Genomic DNA, 19,609 nt, shown 5'->3' with positions numbered 1-19,609 from the left:
TGAAGAATACAAAGCATTTACCCTTTGAATAGATCATATATATATTGAAGGGCCTGTCCCATTTAGGCTATTTTTAGGCGACTGCCGGTGACTGTCAAAGTCGTAGCAGGTCGCCAAAAAATGGTGACTGGACACCCCTTCGACATAAAATTTGAAATATTATCATTACTTTAACAACAACAAAAACGAAGTCAGCACCGGCGACAACCTACATCACCTGGCGACAACCTACGTTAACCTGGCGACAACCTACGTTAACCTGGCGACAACCTACGTTAACCTTGCAACAACTACGACAGCACCAATGTCAGGAGGAGTCTACTCTCATATGCCGACTGTCTCCGAAAATCTTTCAACATGTTGAAAATCCAGCGACGACCAGAAAGATGAAACGACTCTTTGGGCGACTGAGGAGATTACTCACGACCATACAGGCGACATCCTGGCGACCATGTGGCGACAGCCTAGTCGCCTAAAAAATCGTCTAAGTGGGACAGGCCCTTGAATTTGTTGCTACATATTGTGGCACACTTTCTCTTATTCACCCTCTTCTCAGTCTTCTTCATTAAACTGTGTTTGGTAGATGGGGTGGGCATGAGGATGGTTGTTGGTGAATCAGTGGTCCAGACCACAAGGGATATATATACTTTGTTAATTAATCCACAATTAAAATCTTCTGCTTGGCGAACATAAGATAGATGGAATATAAGTGTGCAAAGTGGAGATTGGAAGACCAGAGAAGGGAGAGGATTACCATGTGTAGAGAAGAAAGGAGGATACCAATCAGCAGAGTTGGAGGATGGATGTGATAAAGGAGGGTGGATGTGAGACAGCTGGAGGGAGAATGACTGAGGAGGGGAGGAGGTTAGGGATGAGTGGCACATAGACAGAAGAAATATTAGGGTGAATGAGGATCATGTGTTAGTGGGGTCAATTGGCTGATGGGCGTGGGAAGGAAGCAAGAGCATCTATGCCTGAGCTCACCCATGAGCATGCAAACTGATGGGCATCTTTGCTTGTGGGAAAGGAGGAGCTTGATGTGGTGGCCAGCAGTCACTGGAGACAAGGCTCAGGTGAACAGACACCAACATATACTTATAAGAGGACTCTTATAAGTATATGTTGGTGCCTGTTCACCTGAGCCTTGTCTCCAGTGACTGCTGGCCACCACGTCAAGCTCCTCCTTTCCCACCAGTGGCAGAGTCTATCTGCCTTATCTGGCTTTATTAGATAATCCAGAATACACCGAGGGCCTTGTTTAGTAAAGGCAAATGCACATCCACCATTTCTTGTTGTCTACGAGAAGTCTGTATCCTATCCTTTGCTGATAACAAAAAAAAATGTATCTCACCTTTGATACTTGTTGCTTCATTTGATTTTTATGTACTTCTGTTGAAACAGTGGCACTTTCTTGGTGGAAGAAAACATGTTTTTGGCTCTGTGGCCTGTCAATACACGAGGAACCTGAACTCACAGAAGAAGAAAATTATGCCATACAGGAAGGCTTAACAAGCATTGAAGAAGAACCTTTATGGAAAAATATGTGCAATATTAATGCTTTAATCCTACTGGCAGTTAATGTCTTCTGTTGGGGATATTTTGGATAATTGTTGTCACCCTGATTACTTTTGGACTAGTTTTGTACCTCTAGTGAAACACTTGTTTGTAACCGTAAGTTAATTGCCAAAATTACATTGGTAACAACATTTGTATTATTACCAGGTAAGAATACAGGTAACATAATGATCAAATAAACACCAATATTGCAAGAACAATGATAATCTCATTGCAAGAGTAACTCAGTTAACATATTGAACAGAAAATAAATACCAATTCAACTCATTCTCTCCATTCTTTCATTTTATGTTCTAATCTTAAGTATTTTTTTAATTTCTTGTCCTGTTCAATCTGTTATTTTTCTGAACACTTACTTTTCCTAATAAAGCACTTTGGCCACATCCGCTGGGGAAATATTCAATCAGTGCTGCTATGGTGCAGGAAGAGGCGTCGCGGTCCTGGCGATGACTGACAGGAGAGGAGATGAGACCAATCTGCACATGCACATTTTTAAAGATTTTTAAACCGTTATAACTTTTTAAATATACCACCGATCGGAACAAACTTGTTGCTCTTGCAAGAGAATGATGAGTAAGGTGGCAAAAAATCATAGCGCTAAAATGTACTGTTTTTGCGCAAATTCAAAAAATGCAAACCAGAAGATAACAAGATGAGAGTTTTAGTTATATACTAGACTAAGTGGGACCTGTTCTCTTCCCTCACCTCCCCTCCTCCACTCCCTACTTCACCTCCCTCTCCTTTCCCCCTATCCTCAGTCACTCCCTTCCACCCTCCATAGCCCTTCTCCCCTCCCTACCCCCCTAACTTGTTGGGCCCCATTTCCCCAATGCAATATTCTACCACTCACCCATTTCCCCAATGCAACCCGTTTCCACAACTCACTTGTTCCCCCAACGCAATCAATCCTTCCCACATGGTGAGGGAGGGGGGTGCAGTCGGTGCTTCCCAGAGCCAATGAATGGCCTCGACTTCTGGGTGGCGCAGTCAGACTGAAGATGCAGCTGCCTTTAGAATAGAATTGAATAGAATGCCATTTATTGTCATTCAAACAGACAAGGTTCAAATAAAATTTCGTTCCTGCAGTCATAACATTAAAAAAAAACCAAGACACACAATTAACATCCATCACAGTGAATCTCCAAACACCTTCTCACTGTGATGGAAGGCAAAAGTCTTATCTCTTCCCTGTTCTTTGTTTCTTCTCCCACGGTCAAGCAGTCCAACTGCTGCGTCGAGGCAAACAAGGCTCTTGATGTTAACGGTTGTTGGCAATGATGTTTTGGCCTGTGAAGAATGTTCTGGAAATCCCCCCTCCCCCCCATCCTTTGCGTGGCCCAGTAATTAGCAAAATCAAGCTATGACATCACGGGCAGATCCCATTGTGATGTAATTGTTGGACTTGGTAGTCTATGTAAATAAGACGCCATATTCCACTTCTCACCCACCGCCTCGGGTGAATCGTGTGAGGAATGATCTGGAAATTCTGTCCCCCCTGAAGGAAACTTATTAGATGGACGACGGGAAAAAGCTGAGTAAGATTCTGCAAAAATGTGTATCGTGTACCCTTTTGGCGAAAAGACAATAACAGACAGACACACACACATAGAAACAAGGCAAGAATTTTGTAAGTATATAGATAGATATAGAACAGATAGATGTTGCAAGAGTAACTCAATTAGAGTGAGTGCAAAGATTTACTAAAATCATTTTGGGGATTTGGACTTTAGGTGCTTGGATAGATTGTTGGAGCGAGGTTGTTTTTGAAACAAAGATTGTGATTTTGGAATAAAGGTCTGATGGAAGTATTTATATTCATGAAGTCATTGTGTAAAAAGAGAGAAATTATTCTCATTCGCAGAAAGGCAAAGACCAAGTGGAATCAAATGAAGATGACTGGCAGAATAAATAATACTGACATAGGAAAATTATTTTGGGCATGAAATGCACTCCCAGGGATAGCAGAGTAGACAGATTTAAGTGTGGGCTACAAAGGTAGCTTGATGATTATGCTAATGAAAAGAAATTCAGTTTTATGAGACTGTGAAGCGGGATGGATTGACCTGAGAAGAGTTAGAATAGACTGAACCAACCAAATGATTTTCTTCCATGAAAAGCCAGGGAACTGTCCTTCGTTTTCCAACATCCATCTTTCTTCACAGTAATGGGCAGCACGGTAGCGCAGCGGTAAAGTTGCTGCCTTTACAGCACTTATATCGCCAGAGACCCGGGTTCGATCTGTATAAAAATTTGTATGTTCTCCCTGTGGGTGTTCTCTGAGATGTTCAGTTTCCTCACATACTCCAAAGACGTACAGGTATGTAGGTAAATTGGCTTGGTAAATGTAAAAATTGTTCCTAGTGTGTGCAGGATAGTGTTAATATGCGGGGATCACTGGTCACCGTGGACTCAGTGGGCCGAAGGGCCTGTTTCTGCGCTGTCTCTCCAAACTAAACTGAAGTAAAAATGCCCAGCAAAGTTGTTGTAATATCTTCTAATATCTTCTAATATCCCCAAACTCCTTGCAGATCAAGGGAATGAGCAAAATATTATGACAGTATTTTTGCCAGAGTAAAAAAAAGCCATACTTTCCACAAGTTACATTTAAAGCATTTAATGTAAAGCTTTCCTAAGCTAATTCTAAGCAAACGTTATAACCTAGGACCTATTAAGAATTCTTATTACAACATTAAATCATTAAATTTCAATGTCCAAAAATACAATCAATTGGGTAAAAATTATATACTTACAGATCATATTGAATCATCTATAAATGGTTACAAACTATTATAAACACAATTTGAAATTAATCTGTCATTGAGGAAAATGCTTGACTGAGAATATCTACCTGCTGGTATCTTGTTCATTTGTTTTTAAAGTATGCCTTCACTGAGCAATAATAGAAATCAACAAACAGGTCAAATGGTCTGGAAAACAAAGACAATGCTTTTTTTGCAATTTTTTTATCCCTGATCCTACCTGCATGTTCAACAACCCACATATTCCTACATAAAATTAAACATCTGAGCTCTTTCAGAATGTTTTCATTGGGTAAAACAAAAATCGGCAAGTACCATTTATGACGTCGATAGTACACTATATGGATTGTTGATGTATATTCATCTAGATAATGCCAGGATTAGAAATGACAATAAACTATGGAGACAAACACTATTTTCATTGGACCAAAAGACTGAAAATATTAATTTAGTTCACTCTAAAGTTAAGAGTCTCATTGATGAGATTGGCATTGATTGCGCATTCCAGGCATCTTTTCAGCAGGTATTGGTGGCCATGTTGAATCACTTCAGTCTGTGTGGTGAAGATCTTTCCAGAATACTTTTGACTAAAGACTCAGGAGGGGAATGCCACTGAACATGAAATTGAATATCAAATAATAGTGGATGTATGGTGTACAAAATGTATTTTAATATATGCAACCAAATAGTTAAAATCAGAGAAAAGTAGGCCAAGAATTAAAATTAATTTTAATAACAGACATACTTAAATTTATAAACTATGACAATTAAGCTAAATTTCTTGACAAATTTGTACTTTATTTAAAAATATTAAATGTTGCCATATAAAAAGTTTCAAGTGCACAACAGCAAATTACTTTAATTCAATTAAACAAATTTGAAATTGCATAAAAATTGCAATATTATAAATTTATAATTGCAATTTATACATGGATTGTTAATATCGTTAATAAACTCCAAGCTGCGGTTGAACAAGTCAATTGAATGGTTTCCTCTAAAACATCAACAATCAGACTATAGTCATGATACTAATTTTAAGGAAATCAATCTTTCACAAGAGTGCAGATATTTCTAACGATGACTGAAAACAAAGAAGACTATTCAATATCTCAATATTAACTCATTCCATGTAAGGACAACGTTGCACCTGGCTGGAGTATGTAGCAGCCACTGCCAGCAGAATGGCAAAGAATCAAGTATAAAACTAATCAAGCATCAAATCTAATCAACCTCCAATTCATACTGTTAGTCGTAATGCTTTTCTGTAACAGTGAGAAGCTGCATTATACGTAGAGCCTGCAGTTGTGGTTTTAATCATTGAAAATTAACATGTCCCTAATCTCAATATGGAAATACTGTTCTTTATTTTTACTGATAAAGATTCTATGACAGGAAAAAAAACCAATGCAGAACTTGCACTTTGCTTTCAGAATACTGCACTGCGTTTTTAAAACCAGCATTTAAGACTACCGATCAATTCCATTTGTCTCTGGAATTCTCTGGTGAGTGGTAACAATCAAAGAACCTATGCCATAAACATGTCCCACTATTTTCTTTTGGCATTCAGCAGCAACAGCATTACAGAGAACATAGAAGGACATTATTGCCATAGAGGGAGTGCAGAGACGGTTCACCAGACTGATTCCTGGGATGTCAGGACTGTCTTATGAAGAAAGACTGGATAGACTTGGTTTATACTCTCTAGAATTTAGGAGATTGAGAGGGGATCTTATAGAAACTTACAAAATTCTTAAGGGGTTGGACAGGCTAGATGCAGGAAGATTGTTCCCGATGTTAGGGAGGTCCAGGACAAGGGGTCACAGCTTAAGGATAAGGGGGGAAATCTTTAAAAACCGAGATGAGAAGAACTTTTTTTCACACAGAGAGTGGTGAATCTCTGGAACTCTCTGCCACAGAGGGTAGTTGAGGCCAGTTCATTGGCTATATTTAAGAGGGAGTTAGATGTGGCCCTTGTGGCTAAGGGGATCAGGGGGTATGGAGAGAAGGCAGGTACGGGATACTGAGTTGGATGATCAGCCATGATCATATTGAATGGCGGTGCAGGCTCGAAGGGCCGAATGGCCTCCTCCTGCACCTGATTTCTATGTTTCTATAGAAATGTACAACACAAGATTAGGTGCTTTGGCCCACAATGTCTATGCCGAACAAAACGTCTACGTAAATTAACCTCTTCTGCCTACATAGAAACATAGAAATTAGGTGCAGGAGTAGGCCATTCGGCCCTTCGAGCCTGCACCGCCATTCATGATCCATATGCCTCCATTCCTGACAAATCCATATGATCATGTAAAACCGTCTTAAACAACAGCATCGTATCTGCCTCTACCATCACACTTGGCAGTCAATTCCAGGTATTCGCCACCCTCTGTGTAAAAAAACATGCTGCACATCTCCTTTGAGCTTTGCCTCTATTATCTTTATGGCCTCTAGTATATGACATTTTCCACCCTGGAAAATAGATACATTTTTCTTCAAACTGCAACATCTGAAAATTCCTCAGAAAATTACCTCAACTAGACTCTTAATTACTTGACTAGAAGATCATGTATTAGATCATAAAGGAAACTGTGGTGAGTGAACAATACTTTCTACTTGCCTCTGTGCCACTTGCAACACACTGATCAACACTCTATCTCAATTAGCACAGAAAGCATTGCGAATCACTCTGACCTTACACGATAGTTCTGGAATATTGGTCATTTTTCAACTAGATGGCAGCAACTTATGAAAACTTCATGAAATTACAAGGAGGTCTCAACTCGTTACACCTGGAAAGGTATGGCCAGTTGTCACCTGTGTAGGCATGTGAAGTGGTCCCCTCCTCTTCATCATCTACATCCTCCCCCTTGGTCAGATGCTCCGCCACTTCAATCTGTCTGTTACGCTGAAACCCAGACACTTGGCAAAATCCCCCCCAAAAATCAACTCCTGTTTGTCAGCTATAAAAACCCCATAATTTCCTCAAACTCAACAGCGATTAGACAGAATTCCTCCTCATAGACTCCAAAACCACACTCAACAAAATCAATAACCCCACTCTCACCATCGACGGCACCACTGTCTCCCCAGGCCCCTCCCTTGAGCCTCACATCCGCCATGTCATTAAAACCTCCTTCTTTCATCTCCGCAACATCGCCAAACTCAGGCCCTCTCTCACACCGCCCGCTGCTGAAAGACTCTTCCATGCCTTCATCTCCTTCCGACTGGACTACTGCAACTCACTTCTCCTTGGCATCAGCTCCACCTACATCAACCGACTCCAACTGGTCCAGAACGCAGCCGCCCGACTCATCACCCATACCAAATCCTGGCATCACACCACTCCAGTCCTCAAACAACTTCACTGGCTTCCCATCTCCCACCGGATCACCTACAAAATCCTGATCCTCACCTACAAAGCCCTCCACCATCTGGCCCCCCCCATATCTCACTGACCTCCTCTCCCCCTACCAACCCTCATGGTCCCTCAGATCCACATCAGCTGGTCTCCTCTCCATCCACAAGTCCAACCTCCGCAGTTTTGGGGACAGAGCCTTCTCCAGGGCAGCTCCCAGGCTCTGGAACTCCCTCCCCCAACTGATCCGCAATTCCGTGTCCCTCAACATCTTCCAGTCCCGCCTCAAGACCCACCTCTGCCTATCCTTAGCCCCACGTGCCGTCCCTTTTCATCTGTGCATTAATTGCCTCATACTGTGTTTTGTATTGAATTATGTCTTTACTTTGTGTACTAGTCATGTCTCTACTATTTATTTAAATCCCCTTACATGTTTTTCTTCTACCTGCTAAATTTTTGTAAGGTGTCCTTGAGACTCTTGAAAGGCACCCATAAATAAAATGTATTATTATTATTATTAGGTTAACATATATAAGATAGATGCCAAGCTCACATTTTCCCATCCTGTGTACTCATCTGTTCACAATGTTGCAATTTGTGTGTCCAATCATGGTGAGCCTTCCTATAAGCATGTTTTTGTTCTATGTAGTGCACATTGGTTACATTTGAGCTAGTGAATGGTTGCTCCCTTGGAGAGCTGTAGGTTGACAATAAGCAATAAACATGGCCACAAGCAGCTCTTAGACGGGGATTCAGCTTAAACAGGCTGATAATAACTGTGAGGATGATCAGTGTAGCAAAGGTGTGAGCAGAGGCTGTCAACTGTTGTGCTGACAGGAAATATGTACAGGATGGTGCTACTGACTCTCCTCTTGGGAGGTGCTTCAGCTCACTTTGCAACCTGTTGGCATGCTAACACAGCCTTGAAAGCCACAGCAGTGGATTTTAAAGTTGATGCAGCCTGAGCTTGTATGGGAGCAAGCTGAGCCTGCTTGACTGGCAGAACTCAGAACTTCAGGTTCAGCTCTTGGCCTCTTCTGCAGCAGAGGCTGTGAACACTGACATCATATACTGCCCCTCTAATGGGTCCCAAGGGTTGACATAAAACTAGCTAATGTTTCCATGTTCGATTCTCTATTGCAGAACTGATTGTAGGATAAAAGTGAGCTAGAAGATGGATATGAGCATATCATCCTTCTTGTGTTCTCCAATCCATGATTGGTTGCTGACGCAGTAGCAGCCAAACCTGTGATTACAATAACCCTCTCATCCAAATGATGAAACCTGTGCGTGAGATAGTATCTCTCCTACAGGCTCCTGGAAGAGAGGGGAATGGGGATTGTGATGTGGGCTATATTAGGTGTATATAGCTACCCTGATGGAAGAGTTGTAAGTGGGTGTATCGTGTGAGATCTGAGATGACTTTTCGTGCACCATTGTTTAAGTGATGGGCACTCTCAAGATTTCCAAATCTGTATGTAACGTGGAGTGCCCATTCCATGGTGCTTCATGGCACTGCTGTCGTGATTGCTCCCAAAGATGAAAAAGTATATCTTGAAGTGGTAATGACGTTATTGTGGTCAGTTCCCTTCAGGAGTTGCTTGAATGATTTCAATTAGCATTGATCCACTTTTCAGGTTTGTGGAACTCCTGAACTTACTCCATGATTAAGAGCACTTATGTGTTGATAACCACAATCAGTACATAATGTTTGCGGCATGCACAAGAATCATTTACTAACAGCAATTAGTAGATGGCACAGGAACCTCACAGAGTAGCAATTCAGCACTTTTTTACGGCCCATAAAACTTTTAGCTTGATATCAAATTTAGTAAATTCTCTGCATTATGTAGTTTTGGAAAAGTATTTATCTCTTCTCCTCAGAATAAACTAACAGTCTAACCGGGCAGTTATTCTGCACACAATATAATAAACATTATGGATCAGTGGGTAGCGCAGATTCAAGAAAAATATAAACCAGTGCTGATGACATAGAAAAAAATTATCATAACTTCCTATCCTGATACTTTTTTCTTTTAAAATAAAGACCGCTTCATGATCAAGTTTTAAAATTCCTCGGACTGTATGAAGTCAAAGTAATATGTCTCCATTACATGCAGTTTTCATTATTACAGAAAACTACAATCTATTTTATTTTTCTGTATAAATAACAGTATAATGAGAAAACCATTCTCAGTGCAGTTTGCCCTGGGTTACAAATGCCCAACTTATGAACATTCTGTACATATATGCAAGCTTAATTTTAACACTTTCACAAGTCCCAAATGTTTGACGTTTGTACACACATTCGTTCCTATCAACTTCAACTGAGAGAATAAGAACATTTGATGGGAATACAACTCAAGCCTCCCCTACCAACACCAATCATCTTGAGAACACCATATTGAAAGCAGCTTTATTCTTTACAAACATTGTGTCAGTTTTGTATCATTTTCAATTTGTTTGATCCTGGCTATGGGTGCTGTCGGTATGGAGTTTGTACGTTCCCCCAGTGACCAGCATGGGTTTTCTCCGGGAGCACCTGTTTCCCCCAACACTCCAAAGACTTTCCGGTTTGTAGGCTAATTGTAAATTGTCCCTAGTTACGGCGGCAGGCGCGGGCACACCGCGACGCCCTGTGTCTCCCTTTCAAGGGAGATGCTAAAAATGCATTTCGTTGTCTCTGTACTGTACACTGACAATGACAATAAATTGAATCATTTCATTTCATTTCATTAGTGTGTGTATGATAGTGTTAAGGGCCTGTCCCACTTGGCGATTTTTTCGGCGACTGCCGGCATCATTGACTGACGTATCAGATCGCCGAAAGATTTGAAACATTTTAAAATCCTGCGGCGACAACAAAAATGTTGCGACACTTGAGGAAACACCGCGCTTCAATACGTCGTCACGCCGCGTCTTTTTCGGTGACCTGGTTTGTCAGTCAATGATGCCAACAGTCGCCGAAATAATCGCCAAGTGGGACAGGCCCTTTAGTGTGTGAGGATTGCTGGTCAGGGCAGAATCCGTGGGCCGAAGTGCATGTTTCCATGCTGTATCTCTAAACTAAATTAAACTATAATTGCACCTTTTGAAGTATTTACGACATTTTTGCAAGCTGTTAAATTTACTGATGCATCTGAAGGCAAGACTTCAAAGGGAATTTTGGAAGCATGCAACATCTACAATGCAGTGACAAATATTGCAGATGTTTGGGCTGAGGTAAAGCAAAAAGGTATGACCAGTGCAGGGCAGAATCATTTCCCTAACTTTGTTCATGATTTCCTACTTAATAGATATGATAAATTGGTGGCCCTTAATAATCAACTTCAGCTTAAAATAATGAGGATGATAACACACTTGCTTGCATCGATGTTGAAGATGAAGAGCATTAAAGACTTTATGAAACTGCAAAAACAGCTATTAGAAGGGGAAAAATGTACTTTGAATTTTCATAATGATGAAATTATGAAGCCTTTAATTATGTGAGCAGCAGCTAAGTGACACAGCTTGCTGTTGCCAAAAAAGAAATCCACACACAACACACAAAGATTCAGCAATCTTGGGATTGCAGGCTTTCCTTTTTGTAACGTTATTTGCCATCAAGTCTCAGTTAAATAAGGTCTCTGGCGATGAGTTGCTGCAATTTATCAAGGTGCCTGAGCAGCCAACAAAAGAATTTTCGGAGACAACATGCATGAATTGGAAATTTACATAATTTTTAACAAATATTTTAAATATGTTACACGCATAAAAAAAATTATAGTATAAGATTAAATATCACAAACAAACGCCATGAAAAATAAATTCTATGTGGCATTATATTGTTAAATATTTAGGTATGGAAATTACAATCCATATACGTAAAATCAGTATATTTTAGGCCCAGTAAGTTTATTGATTGCTAATAATGATGTCAGCCATTTAACTTAGATCTCATAATATTACATTTTTTAGCATTTTATAGTGCCATTAACGTAATTAACTGACATTATAAAATAAATGCAAAACTGGTTAAGTCGGTGGAATCTAAATCACCCACGCCCACATTAAACCGTACATGTGGAAATTTGAAATTGTTGTCAGTTTCACAGTGAAACAGTGGTAATTACAGGTGCCAATTATGTTACATCAACTTTAAAACCTGGGTCAAAGCAAAACAAACTCCATAAATTGAAAATGCTAATAACAAGTATGTATATCTTACAGGGAATTATAAAATGACAAATATTAATACATTGTGGCGGCACCTGGTGGCTAACCATGGGCATAGTGACCCTTGGCTCAGGAGGGAGGGGTTGAGCATCTTGGGAGTGGGAGGCATAGGCTCACGGGGTCTTGCCCTGGGTATTTAAGGTCGGGTAACATCCGTGCACGTGGTTGGAGTAGGGAGCAGCACGGTAGTAGTAATAAAATGCATTTCGTTCTCACAACTTTGTGTTCGACTAATTCTTGGCTGGACTCCTGTGAGTCCCCGCTACACTGGTGACCCCGACGACCAGGATTGTAATCCGGGAAAGATGGGGCTCCCCGCTTCACATGGTGCCGAAGGCTTCTGGGGGCTGGCGGCCTCGTGGGAAGTATCGCTGCCTTAATGAGGATGCGACTGCCGACAGGTATCCGATTCCCCACATTCAGGACTTTACAAACCATCTGGCCGGGACTAAGTTTTTCTCGAAGATCGACTTAGTCCACGGGTACCACCAAATCCCCATGCGATCGGAGGATGTCCCTAAAACTGCGGTCATCACCCCGTTTGGGTTGTTTGAATTCCTGCGGATGCCTTTCGGCCTCAAGAACGGCGCGCAGGCTTTCCAGCGCCTCATGGACACGGTGAGTCGGGGATTGGATTTCATCTTTAATTACTTGGACTACATCCTGGTGGCTAGTCGCATGTGGCAGGAGCACTGCGTCCACCTTTGTTTGTCGTGCCAGCACCTTAGCGAGCATAGCCTCGTGGTCAACCCCAGCAAGTGTCAGTTCAGCCTCCGGGCCATTGACTTTCTAGGGCACCACGAGATCCGGCACGGAGAAGTGCCTCCGCCGGACAGGGTCGAGGCCATACGTCAGTTCCCACAGCCTTCCACGGTGCGAGGACTTCAGGAGTTCATAGGCATGGTGACTTTCTATCATCGGTTCATTCCGGCGGCGGCTAAGATCATGCGGCCGCTGTTCCAACTGCTGTCTGGCAAGCGGCGGGAGGTCCATTGGGACGCAGTCACCGTGGCAGCGTTCAAAGGGGCAAAGGATGCCCTGGCTTGGGCGGTCATGCTGGTGCACCCGCGAACAGACGCCCCCACAGCTCTTACCGTGAATACCTCGGACTCAGCAGTCGGCGCGGTACTGGAGCAGTGCTTCGACGGTCAATGGTAGTCTCTAGCCTTCTTCAGCAGACAGCTGAACCCAGCGGAGTGTCGCTACAGTGCCTTTGACTGGGAGTTGCTCGCCTTGCATCTCGCTGTGCGACATTTCCGGTACTTCTTGAGGGCCGGCACTTTGTGGCCTTCACAGACCATAAGCCCCTCACATTCGCATCTGCAAAGGTCTCGGATCCTTGGTCCGCTTGCAAGCAGCACCAGCAGACAGCCATGTCCGAATACATCATCGCCGGTAAATGCAACCCGATGACGGATGCCTTGTCCCGCCCGGTGATCGCAGTCGTGCTCAGCCCGGCCGTCAGGATAGACTACACCGCCTTGGCGGCGGAGCAGCTGACGGACGAGAAAATACCAGCTTACCGCACCGCGATCACCGGAATGGTGTTGGAGGATATGCCGTTGGGTCCCTCGGATGCTTTCATATTATGCGACGTCTCCACGGGATAGCCGCGGACGGTTGTCCCGGCGGCCTGGAGCCGTCGTGTTTTCGAGGTGATCTACGGTCTGGCGCACCCGTCGATCTGGGCCACGTTTGCCATGGTGGCGGCAAGATTCATCTGGCATGGTGTGCGGAAGCAGGTCGGTCACTGGGCACGGGCATGCATCCCGTGCCAGTCATCCAAGATACATCGGCAGATCCAGGCATGGATACAGGATTTCTCGGTGCCACACCGGCGGTTCAACCACGTACATACACATGGACATAGTGGGACCGCTGCCGCTTTCCCAGGGTGTGTCGCATCTACTGACGGTGATAATCGTTTTACATGGTGGCTGGAGGCCATCCCACTCGTGGACACTTCCGCCCAGTCGTGCGTTCGAGCCCTTCTGGCAAATTGGATTGCCCGCTTCGGGTATGGTTCCGTCAGGTTAAGTCGCAGTTCCACGTTCGTGGCATAATGGTTGACGAGACCCGTTACCATTACGCTGTAAGCGCTCTCGACCAGGAAACGGCTGGTCGGGTCGTGCCATTCATGGATAATCCCCCAGCGGCGGGGAAGTACACAGGCCTCAAGGAGCTGCTGCTCTGGATCTTCGGGCCGAGCCGCATGGAGTGAGCGGCGCAGGTTCTCAACATGGGCGGGCTCAGCGACCGTAAATCCTCGGTCCTCATGAACGAGATGCTCGCTCTCATGGGCGACCACCGGTCCTACCTCCTGTTGAGTACACCTACTTACACCAGTTGCGGCGCAAAATCCACAGGCAGCTCTTGGGGGAGAGCATCGAAGATCCTCTGATGCTAGTGGCATGCGCTGACGAGCTGTGGCGGGCCAACCAGCAGGAAGTGGGTGTGCTGGAAACCCTGGACCGGATCAATTCAGCACCCTGGAAGGCACAGCGTCCTAGGACCATGCCCACAAGAGGCTCCACGGAGCCACAGACCAGGCAAGTGGCACAGGAGGCAGGGAAAAAGATGTGGTGCTCTTACCACCTACGCTGGTGGGCAACGGCCCGCCAATGCTGCCAGCCGTGTGCGTTCCTGGGAAACTCCGGAGCCGGCCGCCGGTAGTCACCGCAGTGGTCGGCGAAATTCATCCTTTGTATTCCTGGGACCGGCGCTCGGGGCGTAGGTTCCTGTTGGACACTGGAGTGGAGGTTAGCGTTTTGCCTCCTTCCGGAGCGGACACGCGGGCCGGTAAGAGCACCGTAAGCTGGCCCATTTGGACCTGAGCGAGCTGGTTCAAGTGACCCAGCCTCCTCGTCACGGGCTCCCGCCGTCGCGGGTTCCTGTATGCTCTTCCGGGCAGGTCAAGGACTCTGTTCGGGTGGACGTGTTTACACGGTCAGGCTGCCTCGTTCGGCGTCTTGTCCGTTTCGGTGCCTCCGGTTCTGGGGGGATCATGTGGCATGGTAGTAGTAATAAAATACATTTCACTCTCACAACTTTGTGTTCGACTAATTCTTGGCTCCTGTGAGTCCCCGCTACAACATAATATTTGGTAATTGGAACAAAATAAGATTTTTTGATTATAACTGTACTTCCTGGAAATCAATATCCATAATTGCATACTGCTGTCTTTTACAGTCCACCTTTCACTTAACATAGTTAATCAATGTGAAGAAATGTACCTTTGAGTGGCAATTATTTTTGTTTAAAACATTTTTCTATTATACTTTATTTGATCCTTGCATTTACTTGGTATTGCTCTATCAAGCCATGAGTATTTCAACCATCTTTGTTATTAAATATCATTCTCAAACTCTTACAAGTAGGAAGCCACAATATAAAAACAATATTTTTTCAAATATATTTTCATCTCCTGTGCATTTGAGACAAAATTAATGGTTTTGTTGTTATTTTAATTATCTTGTTAACTCAATTAAATTGAATTATATCATGCCTAACACATGTTGTAATGTAGAATATAGAATTAATTGGGCATTCACAGATAGTTTCATTTTTGCTATTTAAAAACTCACAAATCACAAATATTATTAACCATTAATTCTTGCTACGTATTAACTCATGCTAATAATACAAGTAATTATTGATCACCATTTATCAATTCTGATGGACAGACACAGTTTTGGAAAAAGCACCATATCTGTTATGAACACAATAATAGTTTTACATATACTGGTCTATGTAATTTTTATGATTTAGCTGCAGCTTTCTTGTACATATTTCTATAGATCCTTTCCAGGCTTTCTTCAAAAATTGCCCTGTGAGACTTTCTTTTATAAACAGCCGCCCGATTTGACCAATAATCGCCATCACCCAGATGTACAGACGTGTCATGCTGGAGTACTGAACTGTTTGGACAAAAAGATTCATTATCTGATTTTGGTATATATTTAATGTTCACAATTTATCAATTTTTAAGTTAAAATTACATCCCAAAATGCCATAACTTGTTGTAAAGTAGGTAAAATATTTTAAAAGAAAAATAACAGGCCATTTCCTCCTTATCCATTCCTTTACTCTAAATAATTAATAGTAATAATTTAGTAATAATAGTAATAAAGAAAATAGGTTTGTAATTGGTATATTTAGATGATCAGGAAATAACCGATTTGTGTAGTCAGTGTTAATGGTTAGTTAAAGTCACTAAATATAACCCCTCCTATTTGTAAACCATCCAAAGAGTTTCAACGCTCAAGTGTTTAGAAATTGACTTTCAAATGATAGGAATAGTAAAAGCCTTCTGTACCTGAGATGATCTGTTGTATCATACATTGAATCCATAGACGAGACAGATCTTCTGCCTGAATGATAATCTATGTCATCAGTAGAATTCTTCAGCATGAAAACAGTGAAAAGAAATGATAATTAACAACAAACCAGGATCACTGTTTTAGAAATAAAGTAAACATTCTTAGACATATAAATATATATGCTAAAGATATAACTTATTAGCTGACTTCATTTCCCCCAGGCTATTTCAAAACAGAGCTCTAACCAGCTTGCACGCTTTTATGTTCTAAAAGAATTTCCAGTAACTGCGAGGAAGCAACATCCAAAAATTACATTGCTCAATATCACACATGCATTGTTTTTAAACTCCATCTTTAAATATCACAATGATAAAATGTTGAGATTTCTTTTGAATCTATTCCAACTTTAAATAAAAAGGCCATTTGTATTCCTCATCTATCCCTTTCACAGCATATCCAAAGAAACAACAGTCCGTTCCATCATGTAACTTGCCAATGGATTTGAGTTTGAGTTTAGCTGAATTTAGTTTATTATCATGTGTACCGATGAACAATGAAAAGCTTTTGTTGCGTGCTAACCAGTCAGCAGAAAGACAATACATGTTTACAATCATGTGGAAAGAGTTGGGAAGTGATCAAGCCTCCAGATGAGTGGATGGAGAACTAAACAAACCTTGGAGAGGAGGATTGGTAGGAGAATAATGATCAGTAGTTGGAATGAAAGATGGTAACCATGGTACCAGGCAGATGAGGTAAAATGGATGAGATCTCTTGATCTGACAGTGTGAGTCCACCCACGAGTGATCCCGTGTTTAAAACAAATCAAACTTGTGATAATCACGTAGAATTAACGTAGCGGGAACGTCGGAACTCCACGAGTCAAATTTAATCTTGAAAGATTTCCACGAGTCAAATTTAATCTTGAAGTAAAATGTTTAAACTTGTTGTAAGAACGTAGTAGCCCGTGAGTTTACCGTAGTGACTCGTGAGTCTACCATGGGCACTCTTTAACTCAGCGGGACAGGCAGCAACTCTGGAGAGAAGGATTGGGTGAAAGATTTTCACGAGTTAACAAGTTTCCCGAGTACCTGCCGTTAGCGTTACGATTTCCGACGTTCCCGCTAGGTTAATTCTACGTTATTACGACGAGTTTGATTTGTTTTAAACTCAGGATCACTCGTGGGTGAGACCGGGCCATTACAATCGTTTAGTTTCTCCTCCCTTCAGATTCACTAACACCAAGATTTTTCATGACATTTGGTTTGGGTTTATGGTAGATTCTCAGTCTCCAAGTTTTCTTAAACCCCAAATCAAATGATTACATTACTTACAAATGTCAGCCTTTGCCTTGCACTGTTTGTCTTCAAAACATTCATTACTCGTTGATGGATGTCCTCCCCTTTTGTTGGTGTAGATGGCTCTGAATAAAATCTAATTTATAAAAAGAAACATGATGCTGTAGGTAACGAGTGACCTTTACAAAATATACTTTTGGAGGGGCATGATTAGGATGGCCATCAGTCATTTATAAACATCAAAATGCTTAAGTGTAGAGTGGTAGTGTAAAGGTAAAAGGTCCAGTTTTAGAAAGGTAGAAAGTGATAGGACATAAGTTGCGAAAAAGGAATGAAATGTGCAAACATAAATTTAAATGTAAGATTCTGCAATACAAAAAGTAATTTTTACTAATGCAAAGAAAGGCATGCAGAAAAAAAATTCAACTTATACATGCATTTTTAATAAATAAAACAAAAATATCTGTAACAACTGTGCAACAGAATATTAGTCACCAGCTGCCACATTGTCCGGTTGATGCAGCTGTTGTTACACTGTTGTAGCTCCTGGCGAACAATGATTTCTTCAAACCACTGATACTGACAGGATAAAGCTTGGTCATCGTGGGGCTCTCTCACATCTCACCAGCTGCCACTACTTCCTGTCCTGTCATCGCTTTGTCCGCTCCTACCTCCACCTCCACATCCATCTCTGGAAATTGCCGACATCTTCCACCTTGGAATACGTCAGTGACTGCAGGGAAGGAGGAGGAGGAAGCAGCAGTGGGGGGGGGGTCAGTGGAATGGATAAGGCCACAGACACGTCCTATCGGTAGTGGCGTACTGTAGAATACGCTGTCGGCCGGGGCTACAATGTGAGCCGAAGCAACAGCTGCATGAACCAGACGGTGCAGCAGCTGGTGAAGAAGGGCTCACTGGTGCACCTTGTGGAACTTGTCTGTGACTCGACCAGGAGTTTCTCTCCACCGCCTGCCTCATTCTCGCTTACCTTCCTAGTTTTGCTTATCTTCCTAGTCTTTTATGATTAACAGGTAGTCAAGGGGGGTGGTTAGTGTGTGTGTGGGGGGTTGGGGGAGGGTGGTGGTTAGTGTGTGTGTGTGTGCGGGCGGTGGTTAGTTTGTGTGTGACGCCGCAGGCCCACCCCCCACCTAAACCGCGCGTTGAGGGGACGGGACCCCCTTGGTCTAGTGTACACTATAATTAGTTTAGTTTAGTTTAGAGATACAGTGCAGAAACAGGCCCTTTGGCCCACCGAGTCAGCGCCGATATCCTGCATACACCAGGGACCATTATACCAAACCGATTGGCCCACAAACCTGTACATCTTTGGAGTGGAGGAGGAAACTGGAGATCCCGTAGAAAACTCATGCAGGTCACAGGGAGATTGTAAAAACTCTGTACAGACAAGCCCCCTTCTTCAAGATCGAACCAGGATCTCCTAGAAACATAGAAAATAGGTGCAGAAGTAGGCCATTCGGCCCTTCGAGCCTGCACTCCTCCCTTGTTCACCCGTGGCCGGGGCCCTGACCTTCCGCAGTCGCCGTTACGGACGGCCCGATGTTCATGCCCTCAGGTCGGGATGGTCGGAACGCCGACATCGGGACAGGCTGAGCACACCCCGCGGCCCGGAGCTCCAAAATCGGCCATCTCCTTACCGGAGACCACGGCTTCAAGATGTTGTAGGCCGCAGGCCGGCGGACGGTGCTCTACTCCGTCGAACCCCGACGAGGGATCGCCCGCTCCACAATGGTAAGTAAAGTCCACTCCACGCCTGCCGCCAGAAGCTCCAGACCGAGGCTCCAAGATGCCGTAGGCTACAGACCAGCGGTCAGAGCGCTTCTCCGGCGACCCCCGACAAGGGGGTCTGCAATGTTAAAGTCCCCGCTGCGTCGCCGCTGAAGCTCTGGACCTGGCTCCAGGAAAGGCCGCACCAAACCAGCTGTAAGGCCGCGAGGAGGGGGGCAAAGAAGCGAAGGAAGAAAGTCACATCTCCGTCGAGGTAGGTGCCTGAAAACGGTTTCCCCCTATAGGTAATTGCTAAACCTTCTGCTGGCAACATTCTACAATCTAACATACTGCAGCTGAAGGATC

The 19,609-nt window shown here is 43.3% G+C and overlaps 2 protein-coding genes across 5 annotated transcripts in view; one reads left to right on the top strand and one right to left on the bottom strand.

Annotated features, from left to right (window-relative positions):
- The window catches only part of slc5a9 (solute carrier family 5 member 9), a 38,298-nt gene extending 36,456 nt beyond the window's left edge, over positions 1–1,842 (top strand). Inside the window, exon 14 of the mRNA XM_055641816.1 lies at positions 1,402–1,842. Within this exon, the coding sequence (XP_055497791.1) occupies positions 1,402–1,607 (206 nt within the window). The 3' untranslated portion in view covers positions 1,608–1,842. The remainder of the gene's footprint in view (positions 1–1,401) is intronic.
- An 8,583-nt stretch (positions 1,843–10,425) lies between these two features.
- The window catches only part of spata6 (spermatogenesis associated 6), an 81,559-nt gene continuing 72,375 nt past the window's right edge, over positions 10,426–19,609 (bottom strand). For 2 of the 4 annotated variants that reach the window (XM_055641810.1, XM_055641811.1), the window contains 3 exons: positions 17,555–17,654; positions 16,220–16,305; positions 10,427–15,821 (listed from right to left, as the gene is read on the bottom strand). In XM_055641810.1, the coding sequence (XP_055497785.1) occupies positions 15,662–15,821; positions 16,220–16,305; positions 17,555–17,654 (346 nt within the window). In that variant the 3' untranslated portion in view covers positions 10,427–15,661. Of the gene's footprint in view, positions 15,822–16,219; positions 16,306–17,554; positions 17,655–19,609 lie in introns of all 4 variants that reach the window. The other 2 variants (XM_055641812.1, XM_055641809.1) reach the window with 2 other exon arrangements.

This window comes from Leucoraja erinacea, chromosome 10 (genome assembly GCF_028641065.1).
Source record: "Leucoraja erinacea ecotype New England chromosome 10, Leri_hhj_1, whole genome shotgun sequence".
NCBI classification, from domain to species: Eukaryota; Metazoa; Chordata; class Chondrichthyes; order Rajiformes; family Rajidae; genus Leucoraja; species Leucoraja erinaceus.
This window is presented reverse-complemented; position numbering and strand designations above follow the sequence as displayed.